Source organism: Chiloscyllium punctatum, chromosome 32 (genome assembly GCF_047496795.1).
Source record: "Chiloscyllium punctatum isolate Juve2018m chromosome 32, sChiPun1.3, whole genome shotgun sequence".
NCBI classification, from domain to species: domain Eukaryota; kingdom Metazoa; phylum Chordata; class Chondrichthyes; order Orectolobiformes; family Hemiscylliidae; genus Chiloscyllium; species Chiloscyllium punctatum.
Window position 1 is genome coordinate 68143216 of NC_092770.1, and position 24570 is coordinate 68167785.

Consider the following 24570-nt stretch of genomic DNA (forward strand, 5'->3'; position numbering starts at 1 on the left):
TGTGAAGGAGACAAGAATGCTCGAATAGATATGGTACAGGAGGAGACCATTCAGCCAATTTTGCCTGCACTGATGCTTCAAACAAGCATCATTACCTGGTGCTAATCTCTTGCTTCTTCATGATAACATTGCACAGTATTTCTATCCAAATTATCATTCAATGCCCACTTGTATGCTTTTCAAAGTGAACAAATTTAAATTAGCAACTTGACGCGAAATAACCTAATTGAGATTACAATGAAGAAAAGAGATCTTTAAACAGATAAGAATCCATTAGACTGTTCATTTCAGTCAAATAAAAGACTAAATCTAGCCCAGATTAAAAGTCTCATTTCAAATAGTAGACCAGCGATCAGAGATACTCAAATGAAATGGTCAGGGCATAAGTTAAGTATGTTTGGACATTAGAGTGTGCATCAAAGCTTGGGGCTCTATGATTAGAAAATTTATGAAAAAGGTCGAGAAAGAAGTGTGCTAAAAATCAAAGGGGAATAGTACAAATCCATAGAACCTTAACATATGAAGAAAGCCGATTACACCTGTACCTGCCCTTTGAAATGTTATTCAATTATTTCCACTCCATAGCTCTGAATTTTATTTCAGTTTCAAATATCTATGCAATTCTATTTCAAGCTTCCTATTCAATCTGCTCCCATCACATTTTCAGACACTGTGTGTAAAACATAACTTGCAGTGTAAAAATATCTTCCTCGCTCCAGCCCCTCTGATATTCTTTTCAACTGCCTTAAATCTGTGTCCTCTAGTTATCAATCATTCTACCATTGGAAACAGTCTGCTCAAAACCCAACACTGTCCCTTTAAACATCTCTCATAAAGGTCCGTGGGAACGTTTCTACTCTCACAACATGTCATGTCTCAGCAGGGTTGAAATCTTCAAATCATTATAGGCTTTGGAAGAAAAGTCAAATACATGTTCAAATTATGGAATGAACATACAACGTTGAAATCAGACAGGTTGAAAGGGGTTGAGAATCGATTGTTAGTATAAGTTTTTCCAAGCAATCCAAGGAAACAAATGAAGTGTGAAAAAATGTTTAATCACTTTGCAATGAGGGATGTCACAATAGGAGCAACTGAGGACTGCAGGTGCTGAAGATCAGAGACAAAAAGTGTGGTGCTGGAAAAGTTGGGCAGGAGGCATCCGAGGAGCAGGAGAGTCAACTTTTCAAGCATAAGCTCTTCATCAGGAATTCCACAGAGTGAGCAAAGGCAGATATTCCTATTTTGTCAATATTGAGGAAAATCAAAGCTGTGGCTGTCATAAATGTGACTGAGAGAAGCCTTCGAAAGGACTCTGCACTGAAACAACTAAAAGTAGAAAGAAAGCTAGCCCTTCATGGTGTGTACACCAGAATGTGGAGGGAAATTGGAAAAGAAATAACAGAGCGCTATTAGGGAACACAGAAATTGTGTCAGAAGGCTGGGTTGTGCTGGAAGTTCGAAGAATTCCTACAGAGTGGATGCAGGCCATTCAGCCCTTCAAGTCCACACTGACCTTCTGAACAGCTGCCCACCCTATTCCTGTAACCTGCATTCCCCATAGCTAATCCACGTAATCTACAAATCCTTGGACACTGTAGGCAATTTAGCAAGGCCAATCCACCATAACCTGCACATCTTTGGACAGTGGGAGGAAATCGGAGCACCCGGAAAAAACCCACGCAGACACAGGGAGAATGTGCAAACTCCACACAGTTGCCTGAAGGTGGAATTTAATCCGGGTGCCTGGCACAGTGAGGCAACAGTGCTAACTACTGAGCCACCAAGAAGGTAATGGTGAAGTTGAAGACACTGATTGAGCCATATAGGAATGATAACAGAACAATGAAGATTTATTAGAATCAAAGGCTTTGGACAAAGTTTCAGAATGTGAGCATTTCTTCCCCTCACTTGGGCAATGTTGAGGGTGATCAAAAATATGAAAGATTTTGAGAGGGTAAATTATTGAAGATTACTTCAGTCATTGGCACTTTACAAATAAAGGAGACACAGTCACAGGATTAATGAAAAAAGGGGGTACTTCTTTCTCACCCCACAAGGATGGTTATTATAAAATGAAATACTTTATCACAGATAGTGATTGAGGTGATGCCCTTACATTTAAGAGGAAATCTGAACAGTTTTTTTGAAAAGAAGCGATAAATAGGATTCAGTAAATGAATCACAAAATGGGGATATTATCAGCGTTCCAGTGGCAGAACTAGCACTGATAGTAATATCATAGCTCTTTCTGAAAGTTTTACCATTTTACAATTATATAAATCAGAGATAATAATGTTCAAATTCTTTAATCATAGTATCCCCACACTGTGGCAACAGGCCATTCAGCCCAACAAGTCCACACCGACCCTCTGAAGAGTAACCCACCCAGACCTATTCACCTACTACTCTACATTTACCTCTGACTACTGCACCTAACCTACACATCCCTGAAAACTACAGGCAATCTAGCATGGCCAATTTGCCTAACCTGCATATCTTTGGATTGTGAGAGGAAACTGGAGCACGCAGAGGAAATCCACGCAGACACGGGGTGATTGTGCAAACTCCACACAGACAGTCGCCAGAGGATGGATTTGGACCTGGGTGGCTGGCGCTGTGAGGCAGCAGTGCTAACCTCCGAGCCATCGTGGGTCCTCTATTCATTTCCGACAACAGAATCAGAACTCGAGAAATATCTGGTCAGGGTCGTGCATATTTGGCTTGTTGGGTCGACAGATGTCGAAAGAATTTTCAGTGGATTTCCCATGCTGCCAATCTGGTAAGCTTTGCAGCTGACTGCGAATGCCCTGGCTGTGGGAACAGGTGGCACTAAATACTACTGACATGAAAGTGTCTGAGGAGAAAATAGTGTTGCAACTTTAACCTTGAATATGCAACAACTCTTCTACTGCCGAGAAGGAACTGAACATGTTTTAAAACACTGATAAGCTCAAGGCGTGCCTTTGCTCAATAAGTACAGTAAGTGACAATGAAAACAGAAATTAACAAAAAAAGAACGTGCAGCAGATTGTCTGCATCTTTTCACTCCACAGGTTTAAGATACTGGAACAGCAGAAATTTCCTCCAATGAAACACTAGAAAGACTAAAACATTTTGCTGTTAATAAAACATAATATAATTGATCCTGCCATAGACTTTCATGCCCTGGTTACCACTTCCATCCCTGATAACGGTCCAGGGCTGAATCCTGAAGTTATGTCTAACCCTGATGAATTTATGATCACAAATCCACTCCATCAGCAAAATGTCTGCAATGTTGCTGGACATTGACACTGTGTCAGCTGATTTGCTACTGTAACCCTTATCCTTGCCTTTGTTACCTCCAGCCTTGGCGATTCCAACGCAGCCTGAATACCCTGCTGTACTCCACCCTGACACATTCAAAACTTTGACCCCATTTCTTAACTTGCACTAAACCTCAGTCACCCGTCATCTCCTGTTTGTTGACCTCCATTCGCTCCAGCTCTGACAGTAACTCAATTTCAAAGCCTTCAGATCTCTCAATGGCACCTCTCCTAGCTATGCCTGCAATCTCCTCCAGCTCTGTAAGCCTTGGCAATGTCTCAGCACTCCTCCGATTCAGGAATGTTGTACTCTCTCAAATTAATCGCAGGTCTCTAACACCACTGGTGCCCAGGCCTTCAACTGTCCAAACCACTCTGCCCATCTCTCATCCTCTAAGATACTCCTTTGACCCTGATTTATTTGTCTTGATATTTCCTTCCGCACTTTGTGTCAAAAAAGATTCTTTTATTGCATTGCTCTTGTTAAACACCCCATGGTATTATTCAGTATTTTATGTATGTTATATAATTGTGAGCTGTTGTTGGGATATGTAGGAACACACAAGTTATTGTGGTTCTGTTTGCCGAGCTGGGAATTTGTGCTTGGGAGCCTCCTGTGAAGCGCTTCTGTGTTGTTTCCTCCGGCATTTATAGTGGTTTGTCTCTGCCGCTTCCAGTTCCTGCTGGGTCCAGGTCGATGTGTTAGTTGATAGAATCTGTGGATGAGTGCCATGCCTCTAGGAATTCCTGTTTGTCCTATGTAGTGTTTTGTGCAGCCCTTGTATGGGATTTTGTACACGACGTTGGTTGTGCTCATGCTGGGTATCGGGTCTTTTGTCCTGGTGAGTTGTTGTCTGAGAGTGGCTGTTGGTTTGTGTGCTGTTTTGAGTCCTAGTGGTCAAACAGGAAGACAGCTAACGATCCGTATCCATGAACACCAAATAGCCACGAAATGACATGGCCAGCTATCCTTAGTAGCCACACACGCAGGTGACAGGCGACATGAGTTCAACTGGGACAACACTACTATTATAGGACAAACCAGAGAACAGCCAGGGAATTCCTAGAGGCATGGCACTCATCCATAGATTCTATCAACAGATACATCGACCTGGACCCAATATACCGGCCACTGCAGCGGACAGCTGGAACGGACAACCGGAAGCAGCAGAGTCAAACCACTATAAATGCCGGAGGAAAGATCACAGAAGCGCTTCACAGGAGGCTCCCAAGCACTGAGGATGTCACCTAGACAGGGGACGAAACGTCTGTAACACAAATTCCCAGCTCGGCGAACAGAACCACAACAACGAGCACCCAAGCTACAAATCTTCTCCCAAACTTTGAACACACAAGTTAAGCATGATCAAATATCAATTCTGTCTGCAGAGTCTAATTCTGATAGTTCCAAAAAGTTTTCTTTTCCCCCAGAACTAAATTAATTATTCAGAAAATTCCTTTCGTAGTTCAGTATTGGAATTGTTTGTTTCTTGATTAAAATCAAATAACTAAATAATTCAAATCAAACACCTTTGAATTAGAGGAGTAGGTAGTACTAGAGATTTAGTAGGATAATGAGCAGCAAAGATGTAAGTTTTGAAATCACTTTAGAGTATCGGAACGCAAAACTGTCTTGGGAAATTTGGTGCATGCGAAAAGAGATTACACATGATCCTCCCTCCACCAAATTTCAGTTATAAGCCGGGAATCACACTGGCAAAGAAAGAATACAGCAAAGATACTGAAATAGAGAAGCATGGAAAGAGAAACAAACATGGACAGGACCAGGCAGAGAGAAAATAAAACAGGCCATGTTAAATGGAGGGAGAAAGAGAAAGGGCTACAGAAAATATTGGGACAGAGAGTGAGACTAAGAGAAAGACTTCCGGTAAAAATTAGTGAACAAAACTGTCATTTATTTGAAACAGAGATACCATAACCTTCAAAGAAACTACACATTGCATTGATCAAAATTTCATGCATATTGATGAATCTGTTGTTATAAAACAGACTGTGGACATCGCTTTTAAATAAAACTTATGGCGTCTACAAGTTACATAAGGGTTCAGTTGAGCAACTCTGTGAAACATCCAAACCTTTCATCAGAACTGCATTTTCATGCATAACAGGATTGAACAAGAGAGATTTAAATCAATATTTTTATGCTGAGACAATAAAAAGCAGTTTGAATCTCATCACATTCTAAAAGATCACCATTCCAGTTTTCTTAGCATGAATCTTGTACAGTAAGCCCACAATGCATGGTTAGCTGTGAAAGTTGGTCTGTTTCACTTACCCAAAGTATCACACTTGTTTCTAGCTCTACAAATGTCTTCCCTAAAATCAAACAAATTAAACTAGATAAGAATTTTTAATAAAGAATGAAATTCTGATCAGTACTGACAGAGGAAATTAATGTACAGCCTTGGGGTAGGGAATGGTTAAGGGGTTTTTAAAAAATTACTCAACTATTATTATTCGGAACTAGAGGTAATGCAGATTGGGCAGGTACTGGCCTCTGAGGTTCAGAAAATAGAAGGCACAGACAAGCAAAGAAAGTTCTCCTTCTCTACTTGTCTGTGTTACTCAGGTTTGGAATTTAATGTGCCCAGAGCTTAAATAGGACATGCTTATATAGATCAAGATTACACTGGACTCGTATTGTTGCTATTTGGAAGTGTCAATGATAATTAATTAAAATCGACAACTGCCCAGAGATTTCCTCATTGCAACTTGCTGACTCTGATCATATTCCCTGAAATGAAGGCTAATAACAATGTATTACACCCTTATTTTGCAACAGTACGCGGTCCATGAATTGAACAGTACTGACTGTTCTTCAAACATAAAACCCAGCCAGCCTGGTGCTTCATTCTAGCTTACTTGAGCTAGTTTATCTTGCTAGTAATCCACATTTTGTTTGTAGTTAATATATTGCAGGATATTCACCTTGGGAGTCATCACATTAGGAACTGAACATAACAATCTAGAGTCAGGCAACGGAAGTGAAAATTCAGGAGCAAGCAATAGTTACCTAGTGATGAGGACTGCAGTGTCATGATGGGATGGGTGCGCATCATCCAGGATGTTCTGTGTCTGCTGCCACACACAGAAGTTATGAAGAGTTGTAGCTGCGTTAAAACTGATGGATGGTCCTTCCTGAATAGGCGAAGAAAGCAAGACATTAAGAATGTGGAATTTTCTTGCCTGCAGACTGCAGCAGCAGCAGCTTTTCAAAATGAACGGTACTCTCATTGGGAAAAGGTTCAGAGTGATCAAGATTCACACCAGTCCTTAGAATTTCACACTGTCACAATGGCACTTTCAAACACCCCTGAGGGTCCCAGTATTTACTGACAGATATCAGGGGCAATTGGGCTCTTCCCATTTCACTCTCGCTGCTACTCAAGTTCGTAGTGAATTAAACTGGATGATTACTCTCTCCTCACTCCCACTCCTACTCATCCCAGGCTGAGAAAAGACTGAAGTAAAAGCAAAGTGCTAAAAATGCTCAGCAAGCCCAGCAATATAAGTGAAGTGTTTCAAGATGAATGAGACTCTTTGCTAGAATTGGTCCTGTAGGAATACTCGTGAGATGAGGAGTTTAACTCTCAAAATATCACAAAGACTGGCTGATCCAATCCAGCCATATAAGCCATTAGTGGGCGGCACGGTGGCACAGTGGTTAGCACTGCTGCCTCACAGCGCCAGAGATCCGGGTTCAATTCCCACCTCAGGCGACTCTCTGTGTGGAGTTTGTACATTCTCCCCGTGTCTGCGTGGGTTTCCTCCGGGTGCTCCGGTTTCCTCCCACACTCCAAAGATGTGCTGGTCAGGTGAACTGGCCATGCTAAATTGCCCGTAGTGTTAGGTAAGGGGTAGATGTAGGGGTATGGGTGGGTTGCGCTTCGGCGGGTGCGGTGTGGACTTGTTGGGCCGAAGGGCCTGTTTCCACACTGTAAGTAATCTAAAGAAAAGTCAATTAGTGGCGGAGATCAGACTGGTGTATGGACTGAGGGAATAGAGGAGATGGATGGAGAAGGTAACAGCAGAAAAGGAGAAATTATAGGAGTGGGTTGACATTTTCAGACAGGCAATGGTGATTCAGAAATGGGCAATAACTGATGTAAATAGGCGGTCTATCTTTCTTTTCTTCATGGATATAATCGGCAGCTTATGTTGTAAAACACACATTGCTGCTTGTTTTCTCTTGTCACTGCTTTAAGATCAGGACTATTTCTGAGATGTCAGCTTGCAGGGAACATGCCAGCTTTCCTTAAAAAGGATTTCCTAAAGCAGTTTCTGCACCAAATGAATCAGCAAGGAGTGGAGGTTTAGCATGGCTTTCACAGTTACAATTGCCATGGTGTCACTGGAGAAGTGCTGTCCTGTTCAATACCCAAATAAACAAGCTGCAGAATTCATGGGAAGATGTGAAGCTGCATAAGATTGGCACAGTTAACCAGCCACAGGGGAGGGGTTACTATGAGGAAGAGACTTAACAAAAGAATCTAAATACTTAAACCCTAATCTAGTCAGCGAGCTAGGTGAGTAGCCAGTAAATGTGCCTTTCCTTCTCACACTACCTTATCTTCCACTCGACACTTACCTCCCATGCCCGCTGAAGTAGTTGAGGCTTCCTCAGTCAATGTTTTGGAAGTTAAGATAGATAATCTTTTGAAAAGTGAAGGAATTTCTGGTTATGGTGAGAGGGTGGTTAGGTGGAATGAAGACCATGGAAGGATCAGCCATGATCTTATTGAATGGTGGAGCAGGCTCAAGGGGCCAGATGGGCTCCTCCTGGTCCTGGTTCTTATGTTCATTCTGAATGAAAGGCACACACTGCAGCAGCAATTAATACCGATCACCCTTAAAAACCCTCAAATTAAGTAAACAGCTATAAATCCCCTCTCTCTGAATATTCCCACTATATGTCGTCCAATCACATCAATGTGGATGTTAATATTCGCTATCATTTGAGCTCCGCATATTTCTGATTCCTCGATTCTCTTTCTGCACGTGCAGGTCCAGGTGGTCTGACAGAAGGATGCTCACTGGCAGCAAGTGTAGGGTACCACAGGCTAGAATTCTGGCTGCATGACACCAGTTCAAATCTGCATCATATGAAAATAGATTGTGCTCAAGCGTATGCATGTGAGACTGTCTGACAGCAACTGAGAGAGGGAGGAGGATGGGGAAGAGCTGGGATGAATCCTCCATCTTTGTTCAATGGTCCTGCAACAAGGACATGTAACATCAAATGTTGACAGTATTAGTATTTCCCAGTTGGAAGACCACTGGAGTGGAGGCAGTCCAAAGAATGAGTGCAGGGAAACTAGCCCAAACATCATTTCATCTAACCTATTCACTTATGGAGATAAACTGAAACAAATATGTGACACATCGAAACAAAATTTCAATCATTGTTGTATTGAGAGTAACCTAGCAAAGTAAATTTCTGATGTGTAGGAGAATATGGATTGGATTTTGAGCTAATCCTATCATGAGTAATCAATCACTCCAACAGATTATAAATCTATTTACATACCATGAATTTTGGAATGGGTGCTATGAAGCTTGTATTAATGACACATTCTGCTCTTCCCTTTCTGTAGGTATACCACAGGAAGCAATGTCATAACCTTAAGTAGATTAATGGATTATATTGATTTGATGCCTAGTGGCATGACTGAGGTGGTGAATGGGTATCAGTTGGTAAGTCTATATAAGATGCAGACTGACATGCCTGCCATAACTCTCTGCTTTCCCCTCTTTGTCTTTCAACGTCAGGATTCCAACTGGAATACTTATGATATAACTTATCATTGTGACAATTGAAAATTCTCCAACTGGAAGCTTGGCTGCAACCTTCAAAAAGCACCAAAGCAACCAGCTTCATAAAACTATCCTTAAATACTAGTTTTACTGTGCAGTGGTTGAAATCGAACAACTTCCCTTTAAATCCTGACCTGGTGTCACTTTCAGAATGCCCTAAACTGCAGTGGGCCACTTGATCAAAAGTAAGGCCATTGTTCAACACATCACCAGCTTAGGTGATGGCAAAACTTTGAGGATGGGTTTAATATTATCATAAAATGCCTCACGATTTTGATATGAGTTTGGTCCAGTTTTTTATCACCGTCTTCTGAGCAGCAGACAACCAGTTTCCTGATGGGAATCATCTATTGCCCCATATTGACACCAGCAGAAATCATCAGAGAGCACACATTGGGATGCAGACTGAGTAGTTAAAGTGATGAACTTGAAACTGATCAGTGGGCTCCTGGGGTACAGTGCTAGTGGCCCAGCAGGCAGGTTTTTTTTAAAATTACTTACAGCATGGAAACAGGCCCTTCGGCCCAACAGGTCCACACTGACCCACCGAAGTGCAACCCACCCAGACTCATTCCCCTACATTTCACCCCTTCACCTAGCACTAAGGGCAATTTAGCATGGCCAATTCATCTAACCTGTACATTTTTGGATTGGGGGAGGAAACTGGAGCACGCGGAGGAAACCCACGCAGACACTGGCAGAATGTGCAAACTCCACACAGAGAGAGTCACCTGAGGCAGGAATTGAACCCGGGTCTCTGGCGCTGTGAGGCAACAGTGCTAACCACTGTGCCACCGTCCAGCCCACGAAGTCAGGTTCCACCTACTCCAAAAGTCTGTCAAATTCTATGTGTGCAAGTTGATTAAAAATAGCAATACTAGGACATCCTGAAAATCCAAGTCCAAAAAAAATTGTTTTCATTTAACTAATTAAATAAGCACCCGACCGAATGCCCACAGTCTAAATCCTGAATGAATGAAAGAGCTGGAATTCAAAAGAAAGCAATCCTACCAATGTTGGTTTGTGGATGTAAGGTTTTGCATTGGCAACTGGACTGAAGAGGAGGGCAATTGGAGCAGACCTGCCTATGTTGACCTCTGTAAGAGTGCTGTTAGGCATGTGCACCAGAAGAATAGGATTGAGTTTGGCTATGATGCCCCCTTGTGGCCACATTGATGATTGATCTCAATATCAAGGTACATAAAACAGAAATGGACCTTGCAAAAAACTAATCCGCAAATTGTAGGTGTCTGGTGCCTGTGAATACCATAGCCCAGAAAATTTATCGTTCATCACCAACATTTGTTGTCTTTATTTTATCAATATGCAGCCTTGGTTTATATTGCTGAAAATCTTGCTCCTTCCAACCTATGCATTCACTTCCAACCGACCTGCACTTATTCCCTTACCATTGAGAACAATTGAGTCATCAAGACTTCTCCTGATCTAGTTCATCCTGCTCAGGAACCCTCAGCAATAAGGAACTCCCTTATTCAAAATTTTCTGGCTTACAAGCTTCAATCTTTTAAAATACAAGCCAAGTATCAAATGGTGCCTTATGAGAGGTCATTAACTGTTAATATAAAATATTAACTGTTTCTCTCCCTCCAGATGCTGCCAGTCCTGCTGAGTGCATTCAGCACAATCTCTTTCTGTTTCAGAATTTAAGAATCTGCCATATTCTGTTTTTTGATCCAACCATCTTTTCTTGATTTACCAACACCCTCCCCCCACCCCCAACCCCCAACCCCCTCCCCCCAGGGTTGAAGCTTTAGTCGCTTGCCTGGGTTTCTCAGTTTTAAAAAAAGCTGGAAATCAATTCCTTCAGTGGTAATGCAGATAGGAGGAGATTGGCCCAAAATGGGAAACTTCCTTTTTGCGGCATGTTAAAAGTTGCAGAATAATAATAACTTTGCACCCGAGCATATCTTTCTGACTACTGTCAACAAACCTTGGGAAAAGTTTCAACAGCATAACTGTACTTCCCCCATATGGACTTATCCTGTGTTTGACAAAGTTTTTGTTCTATTAACTTGGCTGCACTTTTTCCTTGTATAAAAGTATCTGTAGGAGTTCAGCCAGTGCCATTATTTAAGCTGCCCCTAGTTTTCAAAGTATTCATTTTTCTATCATGTGATTAGAGTCTGTCATACAGCACAGATATAGACCCTTCGGTCCATGTCATCCATGCCAACCAGGTTTCCAACCTAAACTAGTCCCACTTTTCTGCATTTGGCCCACATCCCAGTAAACCTTTGTTATTCATGTCCTTGCCCAAAAGTCCTTTAAAATGTTGTAACTGTATCTGTATCTACTACTGCTGGCAGTTCATTCCACATATGCACCAACCTCTGTTTGAAAAGGTTGCCCCTCAGGTCTCTTTTAAGTCTTTCTCCTCTCACCTTAAACCTACACCCTCTAGTTCTGAACTCCCCTGCTCTTGGGAAAAGACCTTTGCTGCTCACCTCATCTATGCCCCTCATGATTTTATTATGTCACCCCTCAACCCCCTGCACTGCAGGATAAAAGGTCCCAGCCTATCCGGCCCTTCCTTATAACTCAAACCCTCTAGTCCTGATCACATTCTGGGAAATCATTTCTGCACCCTTCACAATTTAATCATATCCTTCCTACAGCAGAGTGACCAGAACTGTACACAGTACTTCAAAAGTGGTCTCATCAATGTTTGGTACAGAAGCAATATAGAATTCCTACAATATCATAGCGGTCCATTCAGCCCATCAAGTTCACACCATACTTCTGAAGAGCATGCCACCCAGCCCCATTCCCCCTTATCCTACCCCTGTATCCTTACATTCCTCATACCCAATCAACTTAGCCTGCACTTCCCTGGACATAGTGGGCAATTTAGCATGGTCAATCCACCATCCTGTACACCCGGATTCAATTCCTGCCTCAGGCGACTGACTGTATGGAGTTTGCACATTCTCCCTGTGTCTGTGTGGGTTTCCTCCGGGTGCTCCGGTTTCCTCCCACAGTCCAAAAATGTGCAGGTTAGGTCAATTGGCCATGCTAAATTGCCCATAGTGTTAGGTGAAGGGGTGAAATGTAGGGGAATGGGTCTGGGTGGGTGTGCTTCGGCGGGTCGGTGTGGACTTATTGGGCTGAAGGGCCTGTTTCCACACTGTAAGTAATCTAATCTACTCTGAATAATCTAATCTAATCTTTCTTTGTTAGTTTGTACTTCTTCGCTGCCCCAAAATACCTTCCAATGGCCAGCCACAAATGGAAGCACTTTCTAAAATCAAGGTATAAATAAAGTGGAACTAATCAGAATGTCAGCACTGTCAGTGAAACTGAAATTTCAAAGTCTGTTTTATAAAATAAGAACGGAATGTGCTGGAAAAACTCAGCAGGTCTGGCAGCATCTGTGGAGAGAGAAACAGAACTGATGTTTTGAAGGATCTTTAGAAAAACTACTTGTTGTATTTTGTTTCTGGTCGTTATTGGCAGATGTATAATAGCTGTTGCTCACAGTCAGATAGTACACAGCATTCTCTTGCTGTCTTGTTCCAAGCTTTTGCATGACTGCAGAGAATACTTGAGTCGAGAGTGTAGTGCTGGAAAAGCACAGCAGGTCAGGCGGCATCAGGAGCTCCTCGGGTGCTTGCCTGACCTGCTGTACTTTTCCAGCATTACACTCTCGCTCTGAGCTCCAGCATTTGCAGTCCTCACTTTCTCCTACAGAGAGTAATATTCAGGCAGTGCTGGAGCATACACTGTGGGATAATCACTGATGTTAATGCAATGTCCACAGTCACCTCCGTAATACATAAACCTTTCCAAATGCTACTGAAAGCAATGCTATTTTATATACTAGGTAATTTCCAGCTTAGTTTAGGCCAGTTAAAGATACTTCAAATGTATAAGCTGTACCTAAACAATTCCAAACAAATATTGACTTAATAAAAGCTTAAATGCAATTTCTACTTCATTAATTATAAAAGTTTACTTTCATACTTGCCATGCATCTGCAAAATGGGGTCAGTTAGCTCAGTTGGCTGGACGAAACTAGGCAAAAGTGAGGACTGCAGATGCTGGAGATCAGAGTCAAGATTAGTGTGGTGCTGGAAAAGCACAGCTGGTCAGTCAGCATCTGAGGAGCAGGAAAATCGACGTTTCGGGCAGGAGCCCTTCATCAGGAAGGGCTCATACCCAAAACGTCAATCTTCCTGCTCCTTGGATGTTGCCTGACCTGCTGTGCTTTTCCAGCACCACACTAATCTTGACTCAGTAGGCTGGATGGCTAGCTTGCAATACAGCAGGAGACCAATAACATGGGTTTAATTCCTGCATTGGCTGATTACTCCTTGAAGGAATCTTCTCCTCAACCTCTTCCCTTGCCTTGGGAGTGGTGACCCGTAGGTTAAACCAACACCAGTCATTTTTCTCTAATGGGAAAGTAGGACTATCATGACTTTACCTTATGTATGGCATTTTTACACCCGAACTGTTTAAAAAAATAATATTTTTATCGATCATGGAGCACATAGTTATCTAGTGAACTGATGATGCATCTCCTGGATTGAGGTGTGAATCCAGCCTTGAATAATGTCTACCTTAGATCTCAGCACTGGATAGGAAAGTGACAATGGAATGATGTTTTCACTGCAATTCACATGAAACCCAAGTACAAACCATATAACAATGAAATATTATTGTTTCATCCTTTAAAAAAAAACATTGACTGAAAATGTCTGGGGAGCCTGACCATCCCTTGTGCAGCGTAAGGGAATTCTATTTACAAATTCAGGGTGAACATTTGTAGGTCAGAAGACGGTATATCAGGAGAATATACCTATTTCTATCAGTTGGACCATCTGTGAACGTTATTATTAATTATGAGGAAAATACCTTAATTTTAAAACTCTTAAATCTCCTCTTGACCTTCTGTGTTCGAGGGAAAACTGTGCCAGCTTTAATCTCTACATGTAACACATTGCCTCATCACATGCATCATGCTGGTAGGTTGTCATTGTGCCCTCTTCAAAGCTTTGAAATCCTTCCTGAACTGTACCCTATGTCGGAGAAAGTGAGGACTGCAGATGCTGGAGATCAGAGCCGAAAAAGGTGTTGCTGGAAAAGCGCAGCAGGTCAGGCAGCATCAAAGGATCAATCGACGTTTCAGGCATAAGCCCTTCTTCAGGAATGAGGAGGGTGAGCCAAGCAGGCTAAGGTAAAAGATGGGGAGGAGGGACTTGGGGGAGAGGCATTGGGAATATGATAGGTGGAAGGAGGTTAAGGTGAGGGTGATAGGCCGGAGAGGGGGAGGGGGCAGAGAGGTCGGGAAGAAGATTGCAGGTCAAGAAGGCGATGCTGAGTCTAAGGGTTGGGACTGAGATAAGGTGGGGGGAAGGGAAATGAGGAAGCTGGAGAAATCTGCGTTCATCCCTTGCGGTTGGAGGGTTCCTAGGTGGAAGATGAGGCACTCTTCCTCCAGGCGTCGTGTGGCCAGGGTCTGGCGATGGAGGCCAAGGACCTGCATGCCCTTGGCGGAGTGGGAGGGGGAGTTAAAGTGTTCAGCCTCGGGGCGGTTGGGTTGTTAGCCAACACCACGGCTGAGGCCTGACCAGTGAGCTATAGTAAACCTGTTTTTGCACAGTGTGAAAATGTTAGCCTGACAGCAAACTCTAATCTGCTCATCAACCATGAAAATATTTACCTCGACTCATGTTACTTTCCAAAATTTAACAGTGTGGACTAAAAATTGGTCAGAGCTACATGTGGAAGGCAGGCCTGCTGAAAATAAAGGGTTGGAGTTGACACAGACCGGGGTGGGGGCGGGGTGGGCAGGGAGGGGAGCTGGTGGAGTGAAGCAGAATAATATGCCACTTTTGGTGAGCCAGAGGTTCAGATTTATAGAACTTCCTCAATTTTAGTTGTGTTGTATTTTTCAAAATAATCTCATAGTTGACAGACTAACCAATCACAACAAAAATGTTTCCGGAACTGCCCTTTGTGACGTGACTCATTTGATCAGTTTATGCCCTTTTTATTATTTTATTCAATGTTTCCGTTGACAAATTCTGATTGAAATTAGTACAGCCACAACCAATTTCTTTTGGGTTGGATTCCATATCATTTCATCAATTGATTTTGTTGGCTGCTAATGTGCAGTTCGCAGGACGTAACATGCGTGAGAGACAATTTGAAGAAATCAAAAATATAGATCATCGAAGTGGATGAGGCAACAAATGAGTCAATAGCACTGAGCAAAAAAAAAATTGAGGTCTGACATAGGAAGTGGAAGACCATGTTTGTTATTGTTCTGTTTTTATGAGACAGGTGAGGACAACTGTTCAGGAAACTTGACCATTTCTGGTTGATAATCCAGAAATCCCTATCTAACATCCACTTGTGTAATTACAAATACCACCAATTCTGCACAAAGCAAAGGCCTCTCTTGACATACTCAGGGTTACCTGGACTGCCTGTTAATAACATCACCCACATTGCAAGAATAAATCTTTGGGAATGAGTTTAAGGAAAATAATGTCAAAGGGAAATGAGATTGGATATCATCATATACTGTTCCATATTTAATCTGAAGTACAGGTTGTTCCGGCATAACGCGTGTTTCGTCAACGTGAATTGCAACCGATGAATTGTGAATGCTGGTTGGATAACGCAAACTTTCTACAGAATGGGTGTGGCAATCTTCTATAGTGATCGTCTACAGAGCGATTTTCTGCAGCATGAGATTGCAGGGGAACGCAACTGTCGTGTTATAGCAGAATGACCTGTACATCAATGCAAAATGTTAGGGTAACGTCACTATCTAGAGAAGCTACAGCGAAGATTTGCACTCACCTGTTCATTATGAATCACATTTAACTTCACAATAACAATGTTGATGAGGTTTCCAACACTGGGGTCTCGGTAGATTGCAGCTACCTTAAACAGACACATATGAAAGAGAGGAATGTTGAAACAAGGTCAGCTATAGAATCTATTCAGAACTGCCAAAGTTTACTGGAAAGTCATGACAAAGCTAGTTAAACACTCACGGTTATTAAAAGTTAGATCCACCAAACAAAGGTAAATATTTAGATCCAAGTGAATGAGATTTAAGGCTTGACTTGCTTGTACTGTGGTTTAGCAATAAAGGTCAAGTACATTTGATGGAATTGTTATGTGGAGTGTAGGAGGTTGAGGGGTGACCTTATAGAGGTTCATAAAATAATGAGGGGTATAGATAAGGCGAGTGGCAGCTGTTTATTTTCCCTAGGATGAGTGATTTCAAGACTAAGGGGCAAATGTTTAAGGTGAGAGGAGAAAGATTTTAAAAAAGATGTGAGGGTAATTTTTTTTTGCACACTCAAAGAGTGGTTTGTGTGTGGAATGAATTTCCAGATGAAGTGGAGGATGGGGATATAATTACAACACATAAAACTCACTGGATAAGTACATGACTAAGAAATAGTTGGAGGAATATGGGCTAAGTGCAGGCAGGTGCGACGAGTTTAGTTTGGGATCCAGCGGTTGGACTGAAGGGTCTGCTTCCTTACTGTATGATTCTATGAAAGAAGAAAACTTTTTTGCTTAAATCAACCCTTGAAATATGACAGTTGAGTGCAATGTTCTCTGTAAGATCAGTTTCTCTCTCCACCCTGGAGGCTCCCTGCCTCATTTCTGATGAAGGGCTTTTGCCTAAAACGTCAATTTTCCTGCTCCTCAGATGCTGCTTGACCTGCTGTGCTTTTCCAGCACCACTCTAATCTTGTTTCTAAGATCAGTGTGTTACAGAGAAACAATTATGGATAAAATCAGTATTCCATCCCTGGCTCCAAATCATTAATGCAGGTTCCTTTTCACGCTGGGTCAATACAACAAATACTGAACTTCTCTTTTAATTCCAAAACAGGCAATCCTAAGCTGCAAATCATATTAAGATTGCCATTCTACTCTTAAGTCTGTAATAATAGATCAACTTGTTTGTTGAATCTTGCTGTGTGCAATTTTCACGCTCGGTTTCCTACCTTGCAACCATGACCTAATTTCAGACGTGTCTGACTGACAGTAAAGTACTTTGGGACAACCTGAAATTATGTGGAAAGCACAATATTTTTGCAGGCCTTTCTTTTGTTTAAGGTGAGGATCAGAATTATTCGCTTATGAATAACCATGAAACATTGGGAAAATGTTTGCAGGCAGCACTACAGTTAAATTTACAGAAATACCTTTTAACCAAACACTTCATGTGGAAGGGGTGGTTTTGAGAACACACGCAGAGATACATAAATAAACATGTCTGTGCCTGTTTTTTCTCCACTGAAAAGAAAATATAGGAAATGTGAAAATGAAAATGTGAGAGAAAAGGTCGATAGGTTCTCCAGACACAAGGTACATTTATATAGAATCCCAGTGCAGTTTTAATCAAGGTTTAATTAGAGTAACTGGTGCTGTGGGTCTTTTCTCATCTTGTTTTGAAACAGATGAAATCTGGTGCAATATAGGACACCCTCATAGTGAGCATTAAGCTGGTGATCAGCTCCAAAAAGTACACTTCAACAGTGAGTTCTCCTTTTCGGAATGTAAGGATAAAACTTCAAGTTGAGCAGCGAAAACCTTTTCACTGTGGAGAAGACACACTTCAACAACATTTGATCTGAACTGTTCCTTAAGAATTGGAAAGTGTTATTTTAAAAATAGAGCTGACATACGTTCACTTGTGAAACAGATTTTCTGCGATATACTGAAGTGGAACATTTGCTCAACTTTAATGCCAGAGTTAAGGCTTGCACTTAAATGATCGACAGAATTTAATTCTTCACTTTAACACTTCAACTTCTGAAAACTAGAGTCTATGAGAATTTTATTTGAAAAATCAGAGAAAAAATATTCGGAATAAATGTGCAACACGAGCAATCCCCAATAGTTCATTTCTAGATATTGTCCAGCTGCTTTCTTGTGTTTGGGTGCTCCTTTATTTTTGTTTGAGATTATGGCTCCCCAGCAAACATGTACCTGCTCTCTCTCTCTCATTCATAATTCTTTTGATTGTCATGTGCTTTCTGCTATAAGGATGTTTGGCCCAATCTCCCAGGTTAACCACATGATGTTACAGCAACGTGTTTGCATCTACTATTAGTCTGGTGATGTTAATGCCTCATTTGAATGGTCTCCAACATCCAAATAGTGGATGCATCCATTGTATTTTAAATTTTCCTCTGTACATGCTAAAGTCTCTGATGTTCTAAGACACTGCACCAACTAGTCTGGCAAAGAAATCAGAGGGGTCACAGGCAGTTAAGTTAAATTGAGATCCCATGGAAACACTCCCAAAGTACGATAGTTTTGAGGCCAATGACCAATAATAGTTATATCCAAGAGAAAATCCCATTGGAAAACACTGTAGTGTCCAAGAGGCTTTGATGAGCAATGTGTTTTACACAGATGCCCTTGTGTCATTAAAATATTGGCAACATCTTGTGGGCATTGCTGCAGCTCAGCTTTTTTCATCTGCTGTCTTTGTTGATGACAACTGGATAAAGGAACCATGGGCAGGACTTTGCATTCACAGTTCCTCATTCACAGGGATTTCCTTCCTGAAATGAACGTCCAATGGAGGCAAGTCCCACTGAAATGGGGTGAAGAAATATTTTGTTTACTCAGTTAAAAAGAACTGAAAATTAATCATGTCTGCAGCATTAGCTCTGAGGATTCAGGAAATGCTTACTGTCAAAGTTAACAATGTCAATCATTTACTCCAGAATTATGTGATAAATTAGGTTGATTGGATCTGCAAATGCTCAAACGCAATTTTGGAAATGGAATATGTGGGGAGAAAGTCATACAGTCTGACTTTAATGTGTCACTCAAGTATTTTCATAAATCAACTGGGTCATGTAAACTGCAGTAGTATATATTTGGGGCAAATATATTTATCTGAAATAGGTCTGGGTGTAGAATGGACTTTAAACCTGTCTTTTCATCACTGGGAGCCAGTTTTAAATATTACTGAGATTGGTTCGTGATGAAGTTTCCATCTCCTCTTTTTGATGATTGTTCACAAAGTTTAGTTTCCAGTAGATGGTCCACAAAACAGACCTCACAGTGTCTCAGCACAAGATAACTACCCTCTGGTGTGACCATTAAATACCACTTCCAGAAGGAAAACTCTTTAACCTGAGTCACCTCCACACCACACTAAGTTGACCATAGCCATTAACTGCAGTGTTGTTGTACAAATCAGCAGCATTGACCCTGATAGTGACATACCCATGTCCCACAAAAGTTTTTTTTTAAAATTCAGAAAGGCCATCCATCAAACTGATAAACTGAATAAAAGGTCACCAAATATCACTATTTCAGAGAGAAACTTATTCCAACATTTCCATTTTGGGTTTTCCATTTTGACAGTGGTTTATACATGAATGAAATCACCCAGAACGATTACTCCAACTACAAGGGAAAAAAGGGTGAATCAGCTCCCCTTTTTGTAACCTCTTTCCGCAACTGCAACAAAGACTTTGAATCCTCTTTAAACACAGAACTGTATCACACTTTAATTAAAATGTAATTCACTAGATCAAAATTAAGGAGCCAAGTACAGAGTTTTCTTGAGTGAAAGAATGAGGAATTTTATTACTTAAGAAAAATAATAAAACATGTCAAATGCAGGCATAAAATCTAAAGGGAGATAAAAGAAAGGAAGATTAAAAAATGCAATCCTTAAGAGTTCTTGAGTTACAGTTGAACCTGAGACCGTGGCTATTGGGTTTGTCATGATTCAGATTTGCTCCTGACATTATTCTCAATATTATTCAAAACATAATCCTACAAGTCACCAGGCAAATAGTCCACCATCTTAAACATACTCTTTCACTGGATGAGGGATTATATTAAGTATCCTAACTTCAGGACACAGCCAAGAAATATTAGGAAGATGGAACTGGGCTATCTTTGTGGTAAAGAGGCTATGGGATAAAAAATTATCTGGGACTGAACTGAGCATCGAAGCTTTGGACAATTTAGCTCATCCCGAGTCTAAGGGCAGCAGGATGGATTGAGAAACGAAATGCAATGGCTTAGGTCTTCTTAACATTCAGCTGGTGGAGACTGTGGTGGATCCAATGCAGGAGTTTGACAAAGGCAATGAAATAGTCCAGGGAAATGGTGGGAGGAGGGTATCAAAAGCTGATCCTCATAGGTGAGATGAGACCAAGGAAGGAATGAGACATTAGAGAGAGATACGAGAAATAATAGGTGTTTAACGTTATAAATGTGGTTGACCAAGGTCCCACATAGTAGGCAAGAGCAAATGGATAAACCCTGAAGATCAAGACAAATACACCATCTTTATGTTGTTCATAAAGAAATTCATCAACTTCTTCCATTGAGGGCAGGAGGAGAAGAGTTTAAGGAGTTATTTGCTTGAGCTTCAAATATAGTGGCTTCAGTAGAGGGGGAGAAAATTATTAGATCTAAATATAGCCCAGCCAAGGTTTACAAAGCTGAACTAGTTGGGTCCAGATGTGTAATACCTTCTATCCCTTTGACTTGAGGAAGATACGGGTCATACTGGAGCACTTGTCAGAAGAGAGAGTTCAAACTGTGCTGAGGACATGGGCAAAAAAGATGGATGCCAGAGAGTGGTTGCGCAGACTGACAAGCGATAGGGAATATTGTGGCAAAAGGCTTGTTAGAAGTTGTAAGTACCTTAGGGGATGATTTATTTTCCTGAAGCAGATGCAGAAGTAGAACTATTAGAATGGGAATGCAATGATATCGGGAAGAAATGGCCAATTGGTAATTAAACCCATGGGAATTACACATCATCAGAGACAGACAAGAACGGATCATGAATGCACATAGAAACGATTGCTTTGCTTATGAAGAGCTTGTTAGAATATGAGAGTTGAATGAAATTATGCATCTGTTATCTATACAGATAAATAATCAGAACCGGCCTAGGATCCTTTTTGGTTGTATCACTATTATTTTTCCAAAATAAGAACAGTGATGCATACTTGCCCTCACCCCTCATAACCTCCACGGACTGTAGTGAAACCCATTTCCAGAATACAGACAGTATTTACCTGATGCAAGTAAGCAAGGTTAGAGCTCAGGGGACAGCCCAAGGGTAGTTTTAGCGTGGTGAAGCTCATTGTCAGTGAAGTGCTAGAGTTGTGAATGAGTACGGGAGTGCTGTTTCAGGGTGTAGATGGGTCTAACTCTTGCGAGGGAATTTTGAGGCTAGATCGGCAAAACCAAAAGGATTGTGATCCTTTGTGAAATTTAATAAGATTTGATGACTCACTATGTTATTAACATGTAGAGGGAATTATTGAAAAATATGTGATGTGTCTTGATTACATTTGTCACTTGATATGTATATACTATGTGGAGTTTCATCACAATCTATTATCCCATATTTGCTATGTTAATTCAGGGTTCTAAAAATATTATAGATTATATTACTCTTAACATTGTACTGTTGTGTTTATTGTTTGTTCAAAGTCATCAAAGTTTGTTCTCATAGTAAGTCACCTGAATCAGACTTTGTTGACTTCAAAATTAAAAGTTATCGGTTCCTAACCAGCTCGTAGCATAAATTTGGCTGTCTGGTCTGGGATCATGACAGAACTTGAGAGTTGAATGAAGTGTGCTGTTGCTAGCTGTATGGTTGAATAATCAGAACCAGCCTTTAATCCTTTTTGGCTGCATCATTACAAGTTCTCTTTTTCAGATCCTGCTGGGTAAGATCACAAACATGGATGTTACTTCCCTTTGTGTTGATCTGCAGTAGACTCTAGTCAAGTCCATTGAGTTAAATCCATTAAGCTCCTCAAGAAAACTCATTCAACACCTATATCCTGATTTATCACCAAGATTTACCTACAATAATAACCAAATTCATTTCTTTTGTCAGTTTGGTCAGAAAACTCAGCCTGAGTTTTTAATCCTATGTCAGGTGCGCAAATTCAATAAATTTTCCAACTCCCAATCCCAAATCCCTTGATTGAAGGAAGTTTCCGTCAGATATTCCAAGGCCGGCACAGTGTCTCAGTAGTTAGCACTCCGGTCTCACAGCGCCAGGGACCCATGTTCGATTCTACCCTCAGGTGACTGTCTGTGTGGAGTTTGCAAGTTCTCCCCATGGCTGTGTGGGTTTCTTCTAAGTGTTCCAGTTTCCTCCCACAATCCAAAGATGTGCAGGTTAGATGAATTGGCCATAGTGTTCAGAGATGTGTAGCTTAGGTGTATCAGTCTGGGGTAAATGTAGCGTAACAGAGTAGGGGAATGGGTCTGGGTGGGTTACTCTTCAGAGGGTATGGACTTGGTGAGTTCAAGGGCCTGCTTCCACACTGTAGGGTATGAGTTGGAGTGGCTGCTAAGTGCTATTTGGAATGTTCATTTCAATAATCAGGGACTCTTGGCCAATTATAATGAAAACAATGCAGCCCAGAGGCCCTCAACACTCACATCACCTCACCCCCTACACACTTTGCATGTCCCATCCACGCCAACCTATGACATCTCACCACCCTATACCTGACCCCTTATATCCACCATTCCAACTTTTGTACATCTATCTACCTCATTACCCCGCAGTCTACCTATTCAAACCAAAATCCTCCGGTGATCCCCATTATTCTGTGCAAACCCCAACACCAACTTAGTGGGAAGTCACTCCAACACCAACTTCCAATCTTTGCTCCCTCCAAAGAACTCCAGCAGGTTTAGACCTTTCTCTCAAATTGGCAAAGGCACAAGTGTGTGTGCGCACGCGCGTGTGTTAATTGCTTCTATAAGAAGGCAGCAGCACTTTTAAATGCATCACTGCCTCCACGAAGCACAGATATTTGAAGCATGCCCCAACCACACTGTCTCTCCATTTCCCCCTCCCCATAGCAGGTGGGGTGCAGAACTTATAGATGCAGGGCTCCTGTCATATTTTGGCTGAAAGTGTAAAGCCGTTCGTCTTACTGAAACTTCAGGCCCTTCCTTCATACTGTCCTATTATAATATCTTTGATTGACAGCTCTCCCTATCCCATAAGTCAGCCTTTGTTTTTCCTCATTAGTGGTTTCCTCTACTTCCATTTAGGTTCTCATCCACTTCTCACAAAATTGCACATTGCTATACCCTTAAATACAATATCTGTATTTAGTTACTTCAGCATTCTTGCAAGAGTGTTCTGACTGAAATCCCAGTGTCCACATTTTTCTAGTTACCCCAAATGTATTGAGATTCCAGAAAACATACAGAACACCATTGTTTGCTTAGGAAAATATGGTTAGTAAGTTTACAGATGACACCAAAATTGGAGCTGGGAAGTGGCAGATGGAGTTTAATTCAGATAAATGTGAGGTGCTACATTTTGGGAAAGCAAATCTTAGCAGGACTTATACACTTAATGGTAAGGTCCGAGGAAGTGTTGCTGAACAAAGAGACCTTGGAGTGCAGGTTCATAGCTCCTTGAAAAAGTGAAGTCGCAGGTAGATAGGATAGTGAAGAAGGCGTTTGGTATGCTTTCCTTTATTGGTCAGAATATTGAATACAGGAGTTGGGAGGTCATGTTGCAGCTGTACAGGTCATTGGTTAGGCCACTGTTGGAATATTGCGTGCAATTCTGGTCTCCTTCCTATCGGAAAGATGTTGTGAAACTTGAAAGGGTTCAGAAAGGATGTTGCCAGGGTTGGAGGATTTGAGCTACAGGGAGAGGCTGAACAGGCTGGGGCTGTTTGCCCTGGAGCGTCGGAGGATGAAGGGTGACCTTACAGAGGGGCATGGATAGAGTAAATAGAGAAAGTCTTTTCCCTGGTGTCGGGGAGTCCAGACTAGAGGGCATAGGTTTAGGGTAAGAGGGAAAAGATATAAAAGAGACCTAAGGGGCAACTTTTTCATGCAGAGGGTGGTACGTGTATGGAATGAGCTGCCAGAGGAAGTGGTGGAGGCTGGTACAATTGCAACATTTAAAAGGCATTTGGATGGGTATATGAATAGGAAGGGTTTGGAGGGATATGGGCCTGGTGCTGGCAGGTGGGACTAGATTGGGTTGGGATATCTGGTCAGCATGGATGGGTTGGACTGAAGGGTTTGCTTCCATGCTGTACATCTCTATGACTCTGTGAAAGCATATTTAAAGACAGATGGAAACGCAAGGCCCAAAGATATTGCCTGCAGTTCGGCAAAATGGAAAAAGAATAATGTTCATCAGCATATGCAGTAAGTCTCTAAATGAGGCATTTGCAATTGCATTGCATACAACAGTAAACCAATTTGAGAATTTTCGAGATATCAAGGATATGGGGATAATACGCACAAATGGTACTGGGACAGAAAATCAATTACGTTGAAGTGAGGTGCAGCTAATGAGCCAAATCGTCTATTCCTGCTCCTCTTGCCTAGATTCCCATGTTCAGTTCCTCTGTTACTTTGCATTGGGAAATAAATACAT

General features: G+C 41.6%; 1 protein-coding gene across 2 annotated transcripts in view; it reads right to left on the reverse strand.

Moving 5' to 3' along the window:
- LOC140458248 (A disintegrin and metalloproteinase with thrombospondin motifs 20) overlaps positions 1 to 24570 on the reverse strand; it is a 378126-nt gene that overhangs the window by 239694 nt on the left and 113862 nt on the right. The window contains exons 5-7 of one of the 2 annotated variants that reach the window (XM_072552607.1): positions 15975 to 16058; positions 6343 to 6467; positions 5605 to 5645 (exon numbers count right to left, since the gene is read on the reverse strand). In XM_072552607.1, the coding sequence (XP_072408708.1) occupies positions 5605 to 5645; positions 6343 to 6467; positions 15975 to 16058 (250 nt within the window). The remainder of the gene's footprint in view (positions 1 to 5604; positions 5646 to 6342; positions 6468 to 15974; positions 16059 to 24570) is intronic. The other variant, XM_072552608.1, reaches the window with a different exon arrangement.